Source organism: Podarcis bocagei, assembly GCF_964188305.1.
Source record: "Podarcis bocagei genome assembly, chromosome: 3".
Taxonomy (NCBI): Eukaryota; Metazoa; Chordata; class Lepidosauria; order Squamata; family Lacertidae; genus Podarcis; species Podarcis bocagei.
The window spans coordinates 58,783,824-58,803,947 of NC_138127.1; the positions used below are offsets into that span (position 1 = coordinate 58,783,824).

Consider the following 20,124-nt stretch of genomic DNA (forward strand, 5'->3'; position numbering starts at 1 on the left):
GGGGATCCAAGGTACGACTGTATTTTTATTGATCTACTTGACTGGGGTGGGGCAGCTGCCCCCCTGCCCCCGCCCATGGGAGAAGGGAAAATTCAACACAGAGATAGATACTGTTTTGAAGCGTTAGCCTCATCTCAAGTTCCACATACAAAAACACAATACATGTTTGTAGATATATGATGTTTTTTGTTTCCCCACTGCAGGGGTTAGTGTTACTGCAAAGTTTACTTTAACACTCTTAACATGAACTTGTCTGTATAAAAAAATGCATTGAGTGAAATCTGTACAAAATGCAGTTGTATGAAGTAAGCGTTCTGGTTGTCACCGTTTACTATAAATAGTAATACTAGGCAATTTCAAAACAAAAGGAAATTTGCAAAGCTTGACACAACATACTAATGGGTTGTATCCAAAATTAGTCATACTGAGAGTAGACCCATTAGGGCTTATGGGCATGTCCAACATAGATCTATTCAGTTTGTCTACACTGAGCAGAAATTTGTTTGATACAACCCCTTGTGTCATAAACAGATTCAAATTAAATTAGAACAATTCTTTTCTGTTGGCCAATCCCTGCCTCCAGGAGGACTTCTCTCACTGACTGAAGTTATTGAAGCTTTATTTTTTGAAGAGAAATCTTGTTCAGAAATGGTATATACTTTATTTCTGATGTTTTCTAAAGAAAGACAAACTTTTTTAAAGCGCAATTTAATAATAATAATTATTAAAATTATTATTCTCCTTTCAGATGAAAGCAAAGTCCAAACTGTCATTCAAAATGACTTTTCCATTCATGTCAACATAAAAAATAACAATTAAAGGAGTTTCTGGTCTCTTGGTGATCACACAACTATAAAGATAGTTCAATTCAGAATTTGCCTGTTAAATATGGATAAGTGTTTCCTTTAGAAGAGGAAATTCTCTTAAGGAAGTTGTTTTAAGATAAATAAAAGTTCAGGATGAAGCCAGCAAAAGGTGTGAAGGATTTCTCTTTGATTTCCCAATCTGTGTATTTGGGCTGAGACACATACTACATTTTATGCACATATTAATAGGATGCTAATAAGCCTACAGTCTCTGTTTTAACATCAGTTTGTAGAGACAGCCTGATATATTAGCCTTCTCAAGACAGAAGGCGTCTTCCTCCCACCTTGCAGTAAAAAGCTCAGGCTCTGCTCCTCAGAGTCATATGAGGAGTCAAATGAAAGAAGCAACTCTTTATTTTTATACAGGTCTGCTTAGTAACTCAACTAGCCTCTTAAAACCGACTTGCCTTTTCAACATAGCGGTTCCAGATTATTTTAGAATATATAATGTATTTCTTCCCTGTGTGATTATGATTAATTGGAGAAAAACTGTGCATAGTTGGTGTGAATAATAATTCTCATTTTTTAAAACATGCAACTATGTTTGTGATGGCTGTTTAAATACTTGGTGAAAACCTGACGAACAATTCTGCTTGACCTGCTTCAGTTTTTAAATATTTCAGAAATGTGCACAGACAGGAACAGTTTTTTCTAAAGTTAATTTTATAACCATTTATGATGTCACAAAAATAGAAATGTATTGACTTGGCAGTAGAAAACAGAAATAGAAGGAAGTGTCTTTTTAGCCTTTTAAAATGCAATATCGTTATTAATATTTTTTAAAGTAAAATCAAAGTCCCACAATGTAAATGGAAGATCCAAATGTGCATTGCTGAAGAAATTCATTTTGAATTTATACTTAATAGGCACTCTCAACACCAAGGAAAATTGCAGCCATTAAATGACACTATTTACATCTTATATTATACAAAGTTAAGCCAGAAAAAGCAATTTCTCTCTGTGTGCTTAATTTCTTCCAAACTAGTCAATGCACGCAATGTGTTTTCAGTTTACTAGTTTCATTTGTTTTATTTTTGGATTCTCAGGCATCACAATTAACAACTTATTTTAAAATAAATAAAATGCTTTTAAAACCTTGAACATACCAGAAAACACCATCATTTAAAAATTGGCATTTATTCTTAATGACCTGAATGTTTGGGGGGGGGGGTTGAAGCTCAATCCTGTAAATTGCAGAGGAGTCTTTAGAAATGCAGCAATTTGCCTTAGAACATGATAAAAAATGTACAAGCATCTCAAATAAAACAAGCATATGAATTACTATCTTGTGGGGTGCTGCCATTTCTGCAACATGATGCACAAGCTATTTGTACAGTTCTATTTGTACTGCTTGGTGCTAGCAGAAACACACACACCCCTCCACAAATGCCTCTCTGAGTTGTGCGTCAGAAAGTACAAGTTCTTTGCTTGTGACTATAGTGTGAAAACAACAAGTACATATTCTATGTTTGGCCTTCTGCAAGTAATCCATACGTATTCAAGTACCAGCTCATTTTGCAACATAAACTTTCCCCCCAGACATTCAAGCTGCACAGGGTGCCTATGGGGAAGGTGGCAGTGGGATCACAGCAACAAACTCCATCTCTACCCTACGTGAATTTCTTTAGAGCAGGAATGCGGAACCTGGGAAACTGCAGGTGTTGCTGGACTACAATTCATCCTTGCCAACATAGCCAAGAGTCAGGGATGATGGGAATTGGAGTTGAGCAACTTCTGGATGTCTACATGATCTCCACCCGCAATTTAGAGTTCTGAACAGAGCCTATATGTGTATAACCAATCTGTTTTGGATTTGAATTTATATTAGGCATGTACAGTGGTGCCTCGCAAGACGAAATTAATTTGTTCCGCGAGTCTTTTTGTCTTGCGATGTTTTTCGTCTTGCGAAGCACGGTCCGTCGCAACTGCGCCTCTTCAAGCGGCTTTAGGAAAAAAGCGAACAAGAAGCAAGCCCATAGGGAAATTCGTCTAGTGAAGCAACGCAAAAACCGAAAAACCCTTTCGTCTAGCGAGTTTTTCGTTTTGCGAGGCATTCGTCTTGCGGGGCACCACTGTATGTGCTTTTGTTATTTTAAACTGATTTTTTTTGTTTATAATTGTTTTTACATGTGCAATTGTTTTCACTGTTTTTATATTTGTAACTGTTTTATCTATGCTACACTCATGGGAAGTGAGTCATAGATGAAATTAATAATAGATAACAATTAAATATTTAATAACGATAATTAGTGGTGCTAAAAATAATACAACTGTACTGTATGTGAATGTGTGGCAAAAGGGTTACGTTTCAATAGAAGAACTGCATGGCGGGTTCCTGTGCTTGGCCTTTATGTTCCTAGAATCCATGTCCTCCTTTGAACATTAAGCACTGCGGTTTCTTTCTTTCTTTCTTTCTTTCTTTCTTTCTTTTTTTGGCTTATCAGCACAGCATCCTCCTTCTGGCAGGTCCTGGAGGTACCATTCCAGTCATGCTACCTTTACGCCACCTGGTACTCCAAAGACCACATAATGATTCCCGTGCACTCTGCACATCAGACCGAGGAAGCCAGTGGGTCAGCACAGATGGCAGAATAAACAAAGCAGAACAGTTTACAAAACTCTGAGTTAGCATGATTCCAGCCCCCCCCCCTTTTTTGCAAGTTCACTAAGGGACCAAACTGGAAGCACTATATAGCAAAGATGGGGAACCTGTTGCTTTCCTAGACTACAACTGCCATAATTCCTGACCACTAGTCATGCCAGTAGAGTTGGAGCTGGGCTGCCTGCTGGTTTGCTGCATGGTAGCCAAACATTCAGTTTGGTTGCATATTAAAGCATTTCAAAAGCAGTTGCAGTAACTGCTGATAGCCTGCTTCCTTCTTGCCTGAGAGTGAAACAACAATATTCATTCAAATACAGGGCACCATTGAACAGACAAAGTTTGGAAGGAAGTAGTTTGTCTAATAAACAAATTCACGAGGCTAAAATAAGGACTGCTGGTACCCCAAAGGCTTTCAAGATCAAAAAGAAGTAAAATCTTCAGCAGATTTTAGGGTCCTCGGTCAATTTCTCCCATGTGCATGGTGGGATGGGTATTTCGACTCTGGAATGTGAACATTGGTCTCCAATGAGCTACCTTGAAGGCCCTGTGTGCACCAGGAGGTTTTGTGAACTTCGTGGGAAGCTTATGGTTGCCCAATTTTTGCAGTTACCTAAGACACCTTAGTGCATCAAAAAAGGAGTGTGTTGTCATTAATTATGTGCTTCTAATCAAAGTGAAAACCTTCCATTCTGCAGCAAATTTGCTGTTTGTAATAAAGGCATATTTCAGCGAAGTAGTTTGATGATGAAACATACATATTCTGCCATTTTGTAAAGGCTGAAGCAAGAATCCTTCTGCTGATATGCTAGCTTGCAGTGTTTACTAGAACTGCGTGCAAAAACGTTTTTGCACAGGACCAGACAGAACGCTTATGAAAAGCTTAGACAACTCTAAAAAGTAATGTTGACTTTATTGTATACCTCTGCACAAAATCAACAAAACACTTGGTGGGGGGGGGACTCTAAGAGCTTTCTCCTCTCTGTGGCCATGATTTATAAGACCTCAAAGTCAATGCAAATTCTCAATTGGGCAAATGTCAACCAGGCAACTTCTCCTTTTCCTTCTACAGAATATCATCTCCTACCTTTTTCGTTTTGTGTTTAAGAAGTTGTTGGCCTCTGAGATCAGACATCTTGATCTGAATTCGTTGCTTTCTAACTTTCTCATTCAACAACGTCCTGTAGCGTTTACTCAATAAATTTTTCAGCTTATACATGTTCTCATAGGTTTCAAGATAACGCTGAAATGAAAGAGATTTTCAGCATTATATTTTTAGATTCTCATGGAAAAAGCCAGAGGTGTTTAATTTGCAGGAAAATCATGATAGGGAATTTGCAAGAGTAGATCCACTTGGCAGTTTTCTGCATTGCCAAACGAGGTGCTTTGAAATCCTTTACACAGAATTCCCAGGGTGGTAGATGCAGCTAACCAAAGCACTTTTCGTGCAATCAATTTAGACTGCAACAAACCAGTTCCGTGCGTGATCCAGGTCATTTCCCTCTAGAAAGTGCTTCAGCTTGGAAGGTATCACATTTTGTAAGCACTCAAACTATAACCTGCTACTGCTAAGAAAATATTATTCCCCCTCCAAACAGGGCGCTCCTCTAGTGCAATTCTTCACTGCCACCTACCGTCATGTCTTTCTATTGCACTTTAATCGGGATGAGTAAATTCGTTTTACATCAATGTGACACCTTTACTCTAGTATATGGCAATAAATCCTCTTTATGCTGCCCTTAATCTATGCATTCCCAAATACGCATTTTTTTCTTGTGCCATGCAACCTTACACCCACCAAAGTGTAGTTCCATGTCGAAGAGGATAGTCTGTGAAACATCACAGCATTTGTACTAGAAGCCGTGTGGCTTCTTTAAAACCCCTTTCAATAGTCGCACCATTTTTCTTGTGATAAATTGCTATTATAACTCTTGTTGCTCCATATAAGTCTAGATGACAGAATGCATGTTGCAAAAGAAACACAGGCTAAGATTTATTACTGGCATATACTTCTCCTTAAAACTGACATTCCTTCAATACTGCACAATGTCAGAGTCATTGTTTTTAAAGGTGTTTTGTAAATGTTTCTTCTTTTTTCTTTTGATACATCGTCTTTTCATAGCGTCAATAAATTATAGCTTCTATATTACATTAACAACCCTAAATTCCAACCTTAACCATTGAAACAGCACTTCTGCTGTAACAACTTTGTACTTCTTAGTGGAAATAATAAATGCTAGGTACTTATGGTGAGCCTCCAACAGATGGTGCTATTGAGTGCTTAGATGCAAAAATCCAAATTTCATTCAATGTGTAGCTTTATTCCTTTGCCTATTTGTGAGATAAAATCATACTTTTTCTGAATGATTCTGGAAGACACCACAGTTCCTATAACAGCAGGTTTCTGTAGTTCACTAGGTGATGTTGGGCCAGTCATGGTCTCTCAGCTTTACAGTTGTGCTTGAGAATAAAATGGGGAAGGGGAGAACCAGTTCCTTGGTGGAAGGATGGGTTATGAATTGAACGTATGAATGAACAAACAACCATGAAATCATTTAGCAATTCAACACAAGAAAGTATTTCTGCAGAGTATTCCAGATCTCTTCCCTGAATCAACTTCCTTTGGTCTGTATAACCCTTATCGACGGAGAAGCAAAATAGTTCTACCCAACTATTCAGAAAACATACTTGTCTCACCTTCCAGCAGTTTTTGGATCACTGAACATCAAGACACAGAAATCTCTCACTTAACTTCTCTTTAATGCATAGTGAGCAACTGAGAAGTTACAACTATGGAGGTTACAACAGTTTTACTCCAATTGACAGGCAAGCATTGATTTTAATGATTTGAAAACAATTTGTGAGTTCTTGGGGAAATTGCAATTTTTACTTTTACATGCCCCTCTTTGATCGTTTTTCCAGGAGTGTGGGAGCTGCCAATTTTTGACCAGCTCAACACTTCTGGGAGAACATGCAAAATGACCCAACATGAACAGGGTCTGATCACATGTCTCCGTCTCATGGAATGAGCACTGGGAGGGCTGCTTCTTCAGGAGGGGTGAGAGGGAGTATGCAATTTACTCTGTCTGCTTGGTTGGGTCATTTAAACACTCACACAGCAGTGCTTAACAGGTAAGCTTGCGGCTCACGGACTTGGAGAATGTCCAGAAGGACACTTTTGATCACAACTATTTAGGATTCTACACTTCTTCAGGGGTTTTGGTTGTTTTGTTGTTTGAACAATAATGCCAGTTTAGCTAGGGCCACTCACCACATAATTTCTAGCCACTGGCTTGGGAGTGCATCCTGGGAGTTTTAGTTCAACAAGTTATGGAAGACACCAGGTTCCCCTCTCCACCCACCCAATTTAAAGACTCAGTCAACAAATAAAAAATCTATTCTTTTTTAGTTTCTTGCAAAAGAAAATTGGAATGGCAACAATGGCATAGTATAAACTAAATCAATACAAGCTCCTCCCATATGACTAGGATCTCGCAGCATGATTGAAGTGTTCTATCCACATCTGAAGAACCTGCATATTGAATGGGCTGGCTGCATATTAGTCAAATGCTCCTGTTTGCCATAACAACACAGAACAGTAGAAAAGTCTCTGTCCTTCCCCATCAGCCATGATGTAGGGGTCCATGCCTAGCTAGCAAACAGAGCTTAGAAACTGGCTCCATCCCACATTCAAGATACAGAAAATGGGCTACCTGTAGTAACAGCTTCTCTGGACACATTTTAAGCTGCACCTTCACAAGTAGAGAAATCATCAAACACATCATTTATCATGGTGGACTGTTACCTTTTCTTGCAGAGACCGCTGGATGAGCTCATCTTTATCTTCATCACTTAAAACATGTTTGTTGTTTCTTGGCCTCCTTTTACTGTCTGTTTCTATCATTTGCAGGTTCGGACCATTCTAGACAAAAACAAAGTACACAAAAATTGAAATCAAGCAATTGCATTTAAATTTGCCTCTCACCCTAACGCCATATTCACTTTCTCTTGCATGGCAACAGATGATACAAGCATGTTATGTACACCTGAAAGGTAACTCAAATTTCCTCCCACCCCATAAGACATTGCAAGCATATTTTCAAGTGCAACGCAGATTTTAAACAATAAAAACATGGCTTGAGGTCTCTCTTATAGGTAAGGGAGGCTGTGTGAGTCTCCAGGATGCTTGGGGGTGAATCTTAAACACTGGAAATTCAGCATCACAGTCCAGTGAAGGGAAAGCATGCTCCAATAGCCCTCCTTTGTGCCAGGACTGTAACTAGAGGCCTAGGTAAGTTTACTTATTGGTTTTTACAAGCCTTTTGTATTTGCTTGTTGCAGTTTAGCCTGAGGCAATATGCTTCTGAATACTAGTTGATGGAAACCACAGGGAGAGAGAGGGCTGCTGTGCTCAGATGCTGCCTGTGGGGTTCTGGTTGGCCACTTGAGAATAGGATGCTGGACATAACATTTTGAAACCATGCAAGAAGTAGATAGCACTGGATTATTAGTGATGTATGGAAATGAGAGCTGGACCATAAAGAAGGCTGATCGCTGAATAATTTATGCTTTTGAATTATAGTGCTGGAGGAGACTCTTGAGAGTCCCATGAACTGCAAGAAGAACAAACCTCTCCATTCTTAAGGAAATCAGCCCTGAGGGCTCACTGGAAGGACAGATCCTGAAGCTGAGGCTCCAGTACTTTGGCCACCTCATGAGAAGAGAAGACTCCCTGGAAATGACCCTGATGCTGGGAAGATGGAGGGCATAAGGAGAAGGGGACAACAGAGGACGAGATGGATGGATAGTGTTCTCGAAGCTACCAGCATGAGTTTGACCAAACTGCGGGAGGCAGTGGAAGACAGAAGTGCCTGGCATGCTCTGGTCCATGGGGTCACAAAGAGTCGGACATGACTAAACGACTAAACAACAACAACATGCAGGCCTGAAATTGTACTATTGACCTGGGGATGCACTTTCTGTTTGGAAAACACTGTGTTGTTGTTTTTTAGAACTCCATAAAGTTGATGTACACCAAAACTCTAAAAATGGACCAGCAGAGCTGCCACAGGTCACTACTTATGTGCTGCCTTATGCTGAGGTGACCTACACGCACAAGAAAGGGTCCAATATATTTTTTGCAAAGCTGCATTCAGTGACAAGGGTCTTACTGGAGTTTCCCATTACTCCATCTCTGCACCAGGAGAAGCCACAACAATTTAATTTCTGCTGGCCATGCTGATGTTGAAGGCAAAGGAAAAAGTGGCAAACCTGTTCCGTTCCACTGGTCTGTGTTTTTAAACAGTCTGTTTTTTTTATAACATTTTTATTGCATTTTTTCCAGATAAAGATACACAGTCAGATATACAAAGACATAAGAACATCAAGAAAAGAAAAGAAAGAAAGATGAATCATTTCAAAACTTTTTTTTCAGTCTTCTACCAGACTTCCCCACATCTCCCTCACCGTGCATTCTTAACAATAAAAGTATCAGCAAATTATAACCTTGTTTCATACGTTTCTTTTATACTTTCAGCTAATTGCTTTTTAAGTTTAAATTACTTAATTAATTTACTCCAAAAACCAATATAATGTTATTTTAAACATTTAAACATTAGACCTTTCATTAATATTGCTTAGTTTCATATATCATCCACTCTCATTGCAAGAGCTAACCTTTCCAAATCATGCGAATTCTTATGATTCATATAACTTATAGAATTTTTGCAGATAGTCCTTAAATTTTTTCCAGTCCTCCTCCATTGCTTCTTCTCCCAAATCTCGGATCCTGGCAGTCATCTCAGCCAATTCCATGTAGTCCATCAATTGCGTTTGCCACTCTTCCAGTGTGGGTAAATCTTGAGTCTTCCAATATTTTGCAATAAGAATTCTTGCTGCTGTAGTTGCATACATAAAAATCGTTCTGTCCTTCTTTAACACCTTTTGGCCGACAATGCCCAGGAGAAAGGCCTCTGGTTTCTTAGGGAAGGTGTACTTAAACACCTTTTTTAACTCATTGTAAATCATTTCCCAGAAGGCCTTCACTTTTGGACAAGTCCACCAAAGGTGAAAGAATGTCCCCTCAGCCTCCTTACATTTCCAACATTTATTATCAGACAAGTGATATATCTTGGCCAGCTTGACTGGGGTCATGTACCACCTATATATCATTTTCATAATATTTTCTTTCAAGGCATTACATGCCGTAAATTTCATACCGGTGGTCCATAACCTTTCCCAGTCTTCAAACATAATGTTGTACCCAATGTCCTAAGCCCATTTTATCATGGCTGATTTAACTGTCTCATCCTGAGTGTTCCATTTAAGCAGCAAGTTATACATTCTTGATAATAACTTAGTCTTTGGTTCTAACAGTTCTGTCTCTAGTTTCGGTTTTTCCACCTGGAATCCTGTTTTTTTATCTAACTTAAACACCTCTTGAATTTGAGCATAATGAAACCAATCTTGCACCTTATTCTTTAGTTTTTCGTAGCTCTGTAACCTCCAATTATCTCCAATTTTTTTCTACTATTTCCCCATATTTCAGCCAACCGGCCTCCATATTGGGTTTTTTTCGAGCCTTAGCCTCCACTGGTGATAGCCACCTCGGGGTCTTACTTTCTAGTAAGTCTTTATATTTTGTCCAGACCATAAATATTGCTTTTCTGACAATATGGTTTTTAAACATTTTGTGAGTCTTTACCTTGTCGTACCACAAATATGCATGCCATCCTAACGAATTGTTAAACCCTTCCAGATCTAGGACATCCGTGTTCTCTAAAAGCAACCAATCTTTCATCCAGCAGAAGGCTGCAGCTTCATAATATAACCTTAAGTCTGGCAGGGCAAACCCCCCTCTCTCTTTTGCATCAGTTAATATTTTAAACTTTATTCGGGGCTTTTTGCCCTGCCAAACAAACTTCGAAATATCCTTCTGCCACTTTCCAAAACAGTCCACTCTGTCCACGATCTGTAGGGTTTGAAACAAAAACAACATCTTTGGCAAAACATTCATTTTTATAGCTGCTATTCGACCCAACAAGGAAAGTTTCAGTCTTGACCAAGTTTCTAAGTCTTTTTTAACCTCTGACCAACATTTTTCATAGTTGTCTTTAAATAAGTTCAATTTTTTGGAAGACAAGTTGACCCCCAGGTATTTCACTTTTTTAACCACATTTAACTCTGTTTCCTTCTGAAACCCATCTGTTTCTAAGGGAGTCAAGTTCTTTCCCAAAACTTTGGTTTTTTGTTTATTCAACTTAAAACCCGCCACCTGTGTTTTTAAACAGTCTGAAACAGAATACCGTCAAAAGACGCAGGATCGGAAATTCAACTCCAAGAAAACCCAACCACTAATTAAGTAATTAGATGCCATTTAAAAGGGATATAAAATGCATTTGTTAGCAAAGCACAAATTAACTGTTACAAGCTAAATTCAGTAAATAAGTGTGAGAAATGCCACTGGCTTCGAGGATAAATAAACCTGGTGTTCTCCTGGAATCTGCACATCACATAAAGGTAAAGGTAAAGGACCCCTGACAGTTAAGTCCAGTAGCAAACGACTCTGGGGTTGCAGCGCTCATCTCGCTTTACTGGCCGAGGGAGCCAGCGATTGTCCACAGACAGTTTTTCCGGGTTATGTGGCCAGCATGACTAAGCCGCTTCTGGCGAAACCAGAGCAGCACACGGAAACACCGTTTACCTTCCCGCCGTAGCAGTACCTATTTATCTACTTGCACTTTGACGTGCTTTCAGACTGCTAGGTTGGCAGGAGCTGGGACAGAGCAACAGGAGCTCACCCCGTCGTGGGGATTCGAACCACCGACCTTCCGATCGGCAAGCCCTAGGCTCTGTGGTTTAGACCACAGCGCCACCTGCGTCCCATTGCACCTCACATACATGACCCTAAATCACCCCTACGTGGTGCTGTGCAGGATTAACTGTGGTCACCTGCAATGCAGAACGGGTGAAGCTATATCTTTAATAGCCTGTTTCATGTTTGAAGTGCATATCTGAGGTAGACAGAAGTTGACCAAACTTGTCTTCAAATTCAGTGTTCTGAGGAATTTTTTTTTTAGTTGCGTGTCAAATCTGAATCTGGTGGTGTGTGTTACCATGGCAAAACTGTGCCTCCTTTAAAGAGAAGAGGAGCAGAAATGAACTTTCTATAAAATATATGATCAACGCTACATTTTAAAAAAATGGAATAAGAGCATCATTTACACCTACTGGCTCCCAGATAAAATAAATGAAAGAGGAACATATGACTTAAGAATTTGGGGTAACACATTTAAATAAGAAAATCAATTCCTTTTTCTTTTTAAAGAAAGCACGTGCACGGCAAACATTTATTGTCAGTATCAGAAACTTGAGCATATTCATTCTCCTGAATAATGCATTGCAAATAAGTTAGAAAACAATATGAGAAAACACAATGAGAAATAAGAAATGAAGCTCAAAGGACGTAAGTAAAACAAAATTACTTATAAAGAGTAACTTGTATATAAGACACCTTTCCAAACTTAAAAAGTTCTTAAAATGATTTCCCCTCTCTGTTTATAGAAGGAACCTTTGTTTCTGGATGAGAACCAACATACTGCTTAATAAGCACATTGCTCAGATTGGCAAGAACTCTCCTCACATTGTGTGTCATTCTTTGCTACCAAGGACACACTGCAAACATGCATAATCCTGGCCATTCCCAGAAAGGTCTGCTTGTGTAAAGCCTCAGAGTTTACAAAAGGGGCCAGAGGGATGGAGCAGCCCTGCAGAGGCAACAAAGTCGAAAGGGTGGTGGAGGAAATTTTTAAGTAGCCAGGAAGTTCAACCTTCCCACAATGGTAGGAAAACTGAGTTGCAGTTATGAAAGGTCTGCACTTCAGTACATTGGACTGAGAGGAGAAAAATGAAGGGAACACATTGATAAGCCCAACCCAGGGATGTTCTGCAGTCAAGGAGCCTGACTCTAAAAGACAAGCTGTAGCTGCTGCAACTCAAAAAGTATTTTTCATGCTCCCAGCTAAAATAGAATCATATGCTTCATCATCTCATCACACTATACACAGCATCTCTGTATCATATCTTTAGGCCAATACAGAATTCAATGATTGCGGTTTATTCAATGGTGTTATGCCAATAGCACTGTAGAGCATGAGACTCTTAATCTCAAGGTCGTGGGTTCCAGCCCCGTGTTGGGCGAAAGATTCCTGCATTGCAAGGGGTCCCCTGCATTCCATGACACTTCTGGTCCCTTCCAACTCTACAATTCTATGACTTCTACTGATGGGCAGCATTAAGTGCTGACAGACTCTGACACAAAAGTCAAGGTACCAGCTGTGGCCTTTCAGCCATGTCACAAATCTACTGCTTAATTCCAAAAGCTGCTTTTTCGTATAGAGGAAAAGGTAAACGTTTAAACGGTACGTGTGTTTCTTCCACAGTAGGGCAAATAAAAGTGGGGTTGAGGGATTTGATTTTGGAAAACAGTGCAGTGGAAAGGGCTCTACTCCACAGTGTCCAGCTGCTTTTAACTGCTTTTAATATAGGAGAACTAGTTATGGATCTAGTTATGTGATTGGGCCCCAAGAGACACCACAGACAGATAGAGGAAAGACTGATTCGTTCTAGGGATTGTACGTGCAACTCTTTAACTTCCAGCTCTTTTCAAGGCAAAGCCAGGACACTGTACCTTAAAGGAGAATAATATCATCCCTTACCAGCACATTTCAGAACTATTTGAATATCTCGGTTCCAGTGAATGGGGTGCATTTCTGAGTAGGCTCCTAAGATAACATCACCCTACTGGGATCAGAGATGTGTGCCATATGATTATATCATTATTCCAGCATTCTTCCACTTTTCAGAAAAAGCACCCACTTGAACTTAAAGCTGTAACAAGGGGCTTATTTGTAGTTTATAAGTCTGATTTCCCCCCTGCCCCTGCCCCAAGCTCAGACATGGTGAGCCTCCAGTCTGTTGGCCAAATTAAGCTCCAAAGACCATTTCAAAGGGGTTGCCTCTAACCGACCATTAGCTCTCAGCTAAAGGGAGCCAGGCACACCAGGAGTCAGTCTTCAAAGGAGGTTGCTCTATAGTAATTTCCTTTGAACTTCTGAAAGGTGTCAATCATCTGATGACATTATGATGCCAGATGATTGACATGCAAGTGGTCCTGCCCACCTGCCAAAGTTGTCCATAGTGGGTGGGGAAGATAAAGACCTGCCAGTCTACTGGGCCACTCCAGCTATCAATGATCATGTAAGTATGCACTTTTTAAACCTGGGTGTACTGGATTTACAAGTCACCGCTGCTTCTGCAATACTTAGGAGGGGTGCCTCAACTACATTTAACTTCAGAGTTAATAAATGGGGCCTGTTTGCATCCTTCCTCCACACTTTGCAGTGAATGGCTATATTTATCGCCTCGTTACTATGGCAATATTATGTATGACATATGCCACTTTCATCCTCTTTGCACTTGTAACAGATCCTTTTTGCCTCTTGCTTTGAAGGTGTTTCTGGCTCTAAAAGTGATGTTTTAGAGTAGAAAATGACTAAAAAAAAAAGTTTTTACATACAGATCTGTGTCTTTGACAACACCCTAGACACTGAAATAGCATTGTGTACCTTCATGGTAATAAAGGTAATTCATTAATAATACAGGGTCATTGGGAGAGTTATCAGCGCTGCTATAAAGTAATTCCCCACCCCCGCTCCAAAATCCATGTTAGGGCAATACCTTTATCAGAAATATCACAAAATAGGGTGCATGCTTTTGTGGTCTCCAGAACTCTTCATCAGACTAGATCAAGGTAGCCAAACTTTTTTTGGCCTCATGGCCACGTTCACTATGACCAAAACTCCCCAAATTATGCATAAATTAGTCCTCTTTGATACAGAGTCATGCAAAGAAGAAGAAGAAGAAGAAAAAGAAGCAGAGGAGGAGTTTGGATTTGATATCCCGCTTTATCACTACCTGAAGGAAAGGGAATATCCAATGGTCAACAAGTCCAAAGGCAACCGTAAGCTATACTAGGCCTAGATCTTGATGGAGGATATGAGAGGACTCCCTTTTTGTGTAACTGGGATTCTCCTCAGCCTGGCCTGTCTTATCTGTTTTAAATTTGTATCTATTTACAGCAAGCCACCAATCAGAGAAATCATTTCAGTAGTGCTTTTGTTTTTCCTTGTTTGCCTTGTAACTTCTGTACATAGTGATTTTGGGCTGAAAAACAATTAAAATTTGTAATGGAGAAGAGGAACATCAGTTGAGCATGTGACAAACACATGCTAGTTATATCATGGGACTTTCTTAAAAAGAGGAGAGGAAGGACACAAACTTATTCCAGAGTTCACATAAAATGATTCCAATGACTACACTGAAAGCATTCAAGGCCAATGGCACCTTTTAAAAGATTACCTGATTCCTAGCATTAACTGGGAGGTACCTATCCAGAAGTGGAGGAAGTGTACTCTTCTTGTAAAGGTGCAAGCAGGTTGCCATATCGCATTACTGTGAGGGAAGTACTGTGAAAGAAAAGAAGGTAAACAAATTTATACATTGCAGAGAACACAATATTGCCACATCTAATTAGGTCAGACTAGCCGAACACTTAAATCAACATTAGGCATTTGTATAAAGGCTTTTGTTCCAAACCAACATATTGTTCACCTGATCGACAGGTTAGTTACCTGAGCAACCCAGTCCTCAAAGTGTTTGTGCACCAGATTAAACAAACAGGGTGCTGCCTCCACCATCGCTGCCGGTAAAACTGCCCGAGGACTGTAATTCTGGGTTCTGCTGTTTAATAATTACGCAGCAGTTCATTGATTCGTCATCCCCCTTTGTACAGTTATGGCTTTCTTAAAGTAAATATTGAATGCTCCTTAAAGTTATGCTTCACATAGAAGATTTTTGACAAAAGGCAGTTCTAATTCAAATACATTTAGTCAATGAATTACCCTCCAACTGATTGAGGTAAGCCCGTTCTGTCTGTAGCTGTGTACATTCTATACTTTAAAAAATATACCTGGGAACTGTAGTTTGTTAAGAACACTGGGAATTGCAGCTTCATGAAGGGTTAACTTAACTACCATTTTCAGGATCCTTGGGGAGGTGCTTTAAATGTATGGCATGGACAATCTGTACCACAATCATTGTGCTGGGTTTTAATGTATGCTTCAAATTGCTGCTCATCTATGAAGTAGCTCGAGAAATGATGTTCCATATGTTGCTACTGGAGGCATGAACACTAGGAGACGATATGAGCTGCAGCCCCTTCATGTGCCTATCTAGCAAAACATGAATTGTTGGTTTGACTGCAATAATGTCCCACAGCTGTGTTTCAGAATTGGCTAGAGATATCTTGTTGGCATCCATCTGGCTAGAGAGTCAATGGAATGCGCCTCCAGGGGTGAAATCAAATTGCTGTGTTAGCAGCACCAAAGTGACCTCCCCATGCTGCAAGCCTGGGCAGTGTTTATGGAGGGCCCAGACAACAAGATACCCTCTCAGCCTCACAGATGTGGTCCAAAGGAAAGCAGAGCAATATGGTTGGCACCAACGGGGCTGCAGGAGTTGCTGGGAGGAGGCTTGCAATATGCCATCCAACAGAATATATAGGAGCATTTGGTTTTCTTCTTTTAAATCAGAGTGTGGAATCTCATGTCCTCTACCCAACCACCCACTTTCAGCCCAGGAAATTCCCTCACTGGCCTTGCTTCACACTCTCCTTGACTGCATTTGGCTGGCTGGAATGTATGCTTGTGACTCTTGCTTACATGGATGGAAGACAGAAAGAGGCATGGGAAGGAGCTGGCCTGCAGCACAAAGGCAGCATGTACATTCATTTATAGTACACCCACCACTGACATCTGGCCTCCAGAAGGGAATGTGGCCCTTGGGCTGAAAAATGTACCCCAACTGTTTTAAATGGTACCTGCAAAGCTGGGTGCACCTACACATGCAAAAAACTTCCCTTCTTAACACACACACACAGCCTACTCTCATAAAAATGTGTAGCAACAATAACAACTTGCTGCCATTATGCAAGTTCAGTCAGTTCCACTGTGAGATGAAGTCTTGTACATGTCTACTCAAAAGTAGCTTGGGACGCGGGTGGCGCTGTGGTTTAAACCACTGCACCACTTGGACTTGCCATTGTTCGGTCCCATCTCCTGCCAACCTAGCAGTTCGAAAGCACGCCAAAAAGTACAAGTAAATAAACAGATACTGCTCCAGCAGGAAGGTAAACAGCGTTTCTGTGTGCTGCTCAGGTTCATCAGAAGCAGCTTAGTCATGCTGGCCACATGACCCGGAAGCTGTACGCCGGCTCCCATGGCCAATAAAGCAAGACGAGTGCAGCAACACCAGAGTCATTCGCGACTGGACTTAACTGTCAGGGGTACCTTTACCTTTACTCAAAAGCAAGCCCACTGGGGAATTACTCCCAGGTAAGTATGTACAGGATTACAACCCAGGGCTGCAATCTAGTACCCATTCATTTGGCAGTGAGTCCCATTAAACTGACTGGGACTTGCATGTATCCAATTTTGCTAAACACTTTTTGGTAAACATTCTTAAGTTTTAGGAAAAAAGTTTTAGAATGTAACAGATTTTAGAAATGTGTTATATTCCCTTTCCTGCCTCAGAAGTCAGCGAAGGATAAAGGCTACCACAGAATAAACAAAGCCCATGTAAATTAGGCATTCACCAATGTGTAACACTGCAGGGTGAGAGTGGCAGTTGGATCCTCAGGCATCAATCCTTGGTTTGAGAACAGGGATATTTTAATCACCTGAGGGTGTCCCGATTTTCTTCTATGAAATATTGGAAGGTTTGTAGTATGGAACTTCAAAATTCTTGCAACAGGAAATACTATTTTCCCTGACATCCCAAGAGGGTAGGTTAGGCATACAAGATGCTCCCTTTTCTACTTTGCCTCTGCTCCCCACCGTTTCAGACACAAGTCTCTCCAGGACTACTAGGATAGTGAGAACTAAACCTGGAATCTTTTACAGGCAAAGCACATGCTCTAGCCTGGAGCTACAGCCCTTCCCCTCCCACAGCAAGGAGAAGGACAATCATTCCCTCTGTGAGAAAAAAGATTTCACATCAGCTCAGTGAACTTGAGTGCCTTATCCAGGCTGGCTGTTCAGGCAGCCTTGTGTTGAAGGCGGCATGGGGTGGGCAGGAGATAGATTATCTGAACCGAATGGTAACTCTCTGGGTGATGTGCAGCAGATCAGCAAGAATGTCTGGCTCCCGATTGTTTAACAAGAACAGCAACAAAGCAACTCCCCTCCCACTCTAAATTATACCACTGCAATGAATAATCTTTTGGGGGTAACTAAGAGGAGGTTTCTGTGTGGAAGAACTGTGATCTCATTTCAGCTCTGCTTCAAATTCCTGGGCTCAACTTTTTTTAATGTAAAGTGTGTATTTTTGGCACCAGGCTCTCATTGGTGAATCTTGTAGTAAACCCACTGTAGCAGGAACCCCCCCACCCCAATCATTCTGTTTGTACAAACTTCACACACACTCACACTCACACACTACATACGCCACATTTCTCTTATGAATTCATAGAAAATCAACCATACATCGGATTTGCACTGTTCCATTTTTATTTTAATATCAAAGGAGGGTGGCTTGGTTTCTGGTCAGCCATAATCTCTTCAGCATACCAGCACATCCACAGGAGCCCTGCCCAGTTGCTATGTCAACCCTGATAATCCCAGACAGAAGACAATCAAAAATCACAAAGAACAGTGGATTCACCACAGGCTGAAACAAAGGACAATGATCAGATTTTCCCTCTGGGGGCAGGAAACTGCAAACTCCCCATTGTCACCTGGAAAGTACTCATGGGGAGGGGGAAAGGAGGAACCAGCCAGGTGACAGGACACTCAGGTTACCACCACAACTCCTCCCTCAACCCCTCCTTTCTGTAATGTATGCATGATGTCAACCCCTTCTGTAATGTATGCATGATGTCAACCCCTCCTTTCTGTAATGTATGCATGATGTTTCTGGGGGTGGGCTTGACCTAGAGGAGGGGAATTTCAAAAGTTTTTATAAGGTCTTACAGCCCATTGTTCTGGGTCTTTCCTCTCTCTTGCTAGTGAGGGAAACACCCTGTTGCAACAGATCAATAAAGGCCAAGCCTACAGGCTGCTGTTTTGCTCCAAGTTATCCTGGTTGGTGTCTTTACTTTTTGTCCAAGAGAGCCCTCAGATTTTTCCGTTAACAGTTGGCGACCGCGACTCAGGGACACTTGGTTCTCCTGTAAAGGTGAGAGGGGAGATAGAAGGGATCGGGCGCCACTGGGCAACCTTAGCCCAGGGATCCTTCTTCCTCTCCCTGCCTCCTCTTTGCGGGCGGTAATCAATCGTCACCAAAAGCTCAACCAGGGGAGCAAAGGCGAGGTCAAGCCGGCTAAAAAGAAAAGGATCCTGGGATTTGCGGGGGACATCTTCGAACGTGAGTATGGTTTGAAGTAAATGCATTGGGAGGGGGGTGGAAAAGTAACGACCCCACGACAGCCAGACTTTCCTTCTTTCATTTCTGGCGTAGCCCCTCGGAGTCGGCCGGGTGCGCTCTAACTTTACCCTTTTCTAACCCGATTCTCCCCTTCGGAAAGTGGCCAGGGAGATCGCGGAACTTTACTGTGTGGCGCATACCTCTCGGAGTCGTCTGGGTACGCCAAAACCTTTCTCTTTCTCTCCCCTCAATTTCTTACACGGTGTGTGGCCGGGGAAATTGTGGTACCTTTTGCTGTTTTCCGATGTTCCCCCCCGGGGTCGTCCAGGAACATCTTAATCTCTCTATCTCTTTTCTCCCCCGTTTTCCGTCTTGGAATTGAGTCCGGGAAAGCGTGGCTCTTTTACTGTTTCTCTGACATCCCTCTCTCGGAGTCGTCCAGAGGAGTCTTTCAAGTATTCTCTTACTCTCCACCTACCCTAACTCTGCAAATGAAGCTGCCCCTCCTGCCTGGTGACCTTTGTTAGGGATGACCCGGGTATGTGAGAACGCAAGGTCATTTGCTCCCCTTTCAAAACTTTGTTTTCTCGGACCCCCAATCTGGCACTGCACAGCGCAGGCGTCCAGTAGGGAGCCCAAACTTAGTCTCAAAGGCTAGGCAGGAGGCTGTTGTGGAGGGTAGAAGGGGCGGTTCACAAATTGGGGCCCCACACTAGGATTAGTCTTGTGAACAGCGCTGAGGTAGTGGAAAATATATATATCCTGAAACTTTCTCGGGCCAAGGTGTCCCGTGGCAGACGGGCCAAGGTGTCCCGTGACTGAAACTTCCTCGGGCCAAGGTGTCCCGTGGCAGACGGGCCAAGGTGTCCCGTAACTGAAGTTTTCTCGGGCCAAGGTGTCCCGTGGCAGACGGGCCAAGGTGTCCCGTGACTGAAACTTTCTCGGGCCAAGGTGTCCCGTGGCAGACGGGCCAAGGTGTCCCGTAACTGAAGTTTTCTCGGGCAAGGAGTCCCGTGGCTGGAGTTTGAGTTCATGTATAGGATTTCTTGAAATGAGTTTGAAGCTTGTAGATATGTAGGAATTGTGTTAGTCAAGGGTACTTTGAGTACTGAAAGGATATTTTTTTCTGTCCCCCCCTTTCTTTCCCATTGCCTTTCCTCCCTTGTGTGTGTGTTTCCA

At 41.5% G+C, this 20,124-nt stretch overlaps 1 protein-coding gene across 6 annotated transcripts in view; it reads right to left on the minus strand.

Annotated features, from left to right (window-relative positions):
* The window catches only part of LOC308583882 (uncharacterized protein), a 57,730-nt gene that overhangs the window by 31,234 nt on the left and 6,372 nt on the right, over nt 1-20,124 (minus strand). For 4 of the 6 annotated variants that reach the window (XM_081188264.1, XM_081188263.1, XM_081188267.1 and 1 more), the window contains exons 2-4: nt 14,884-14,990; nt 7,271-7,387; nt 4,553-4,708 (exon numbers count right to left, since the gene is read on the minus strand). In XM_081188264.1, coding sequence (XP_081044390.1) covers nt 4,553-4,708; nt 7,271-7,387; nt 14,884-14,967 — 357 coding nt within the window. In that variant the 5' untranslated portion in view covers nt 14,968-14,990. Of the gene's footprint in view, nt 1-4,552; nt 4,709-7,270; nt 7,388-14,883; nt 14,991-15,155; nt 15,176-20,124 lie in introns of those variants that run through there. The other 2 variants (XM_081188265.1, XM_081188268.1) reach the window with 2 other exon arrangements.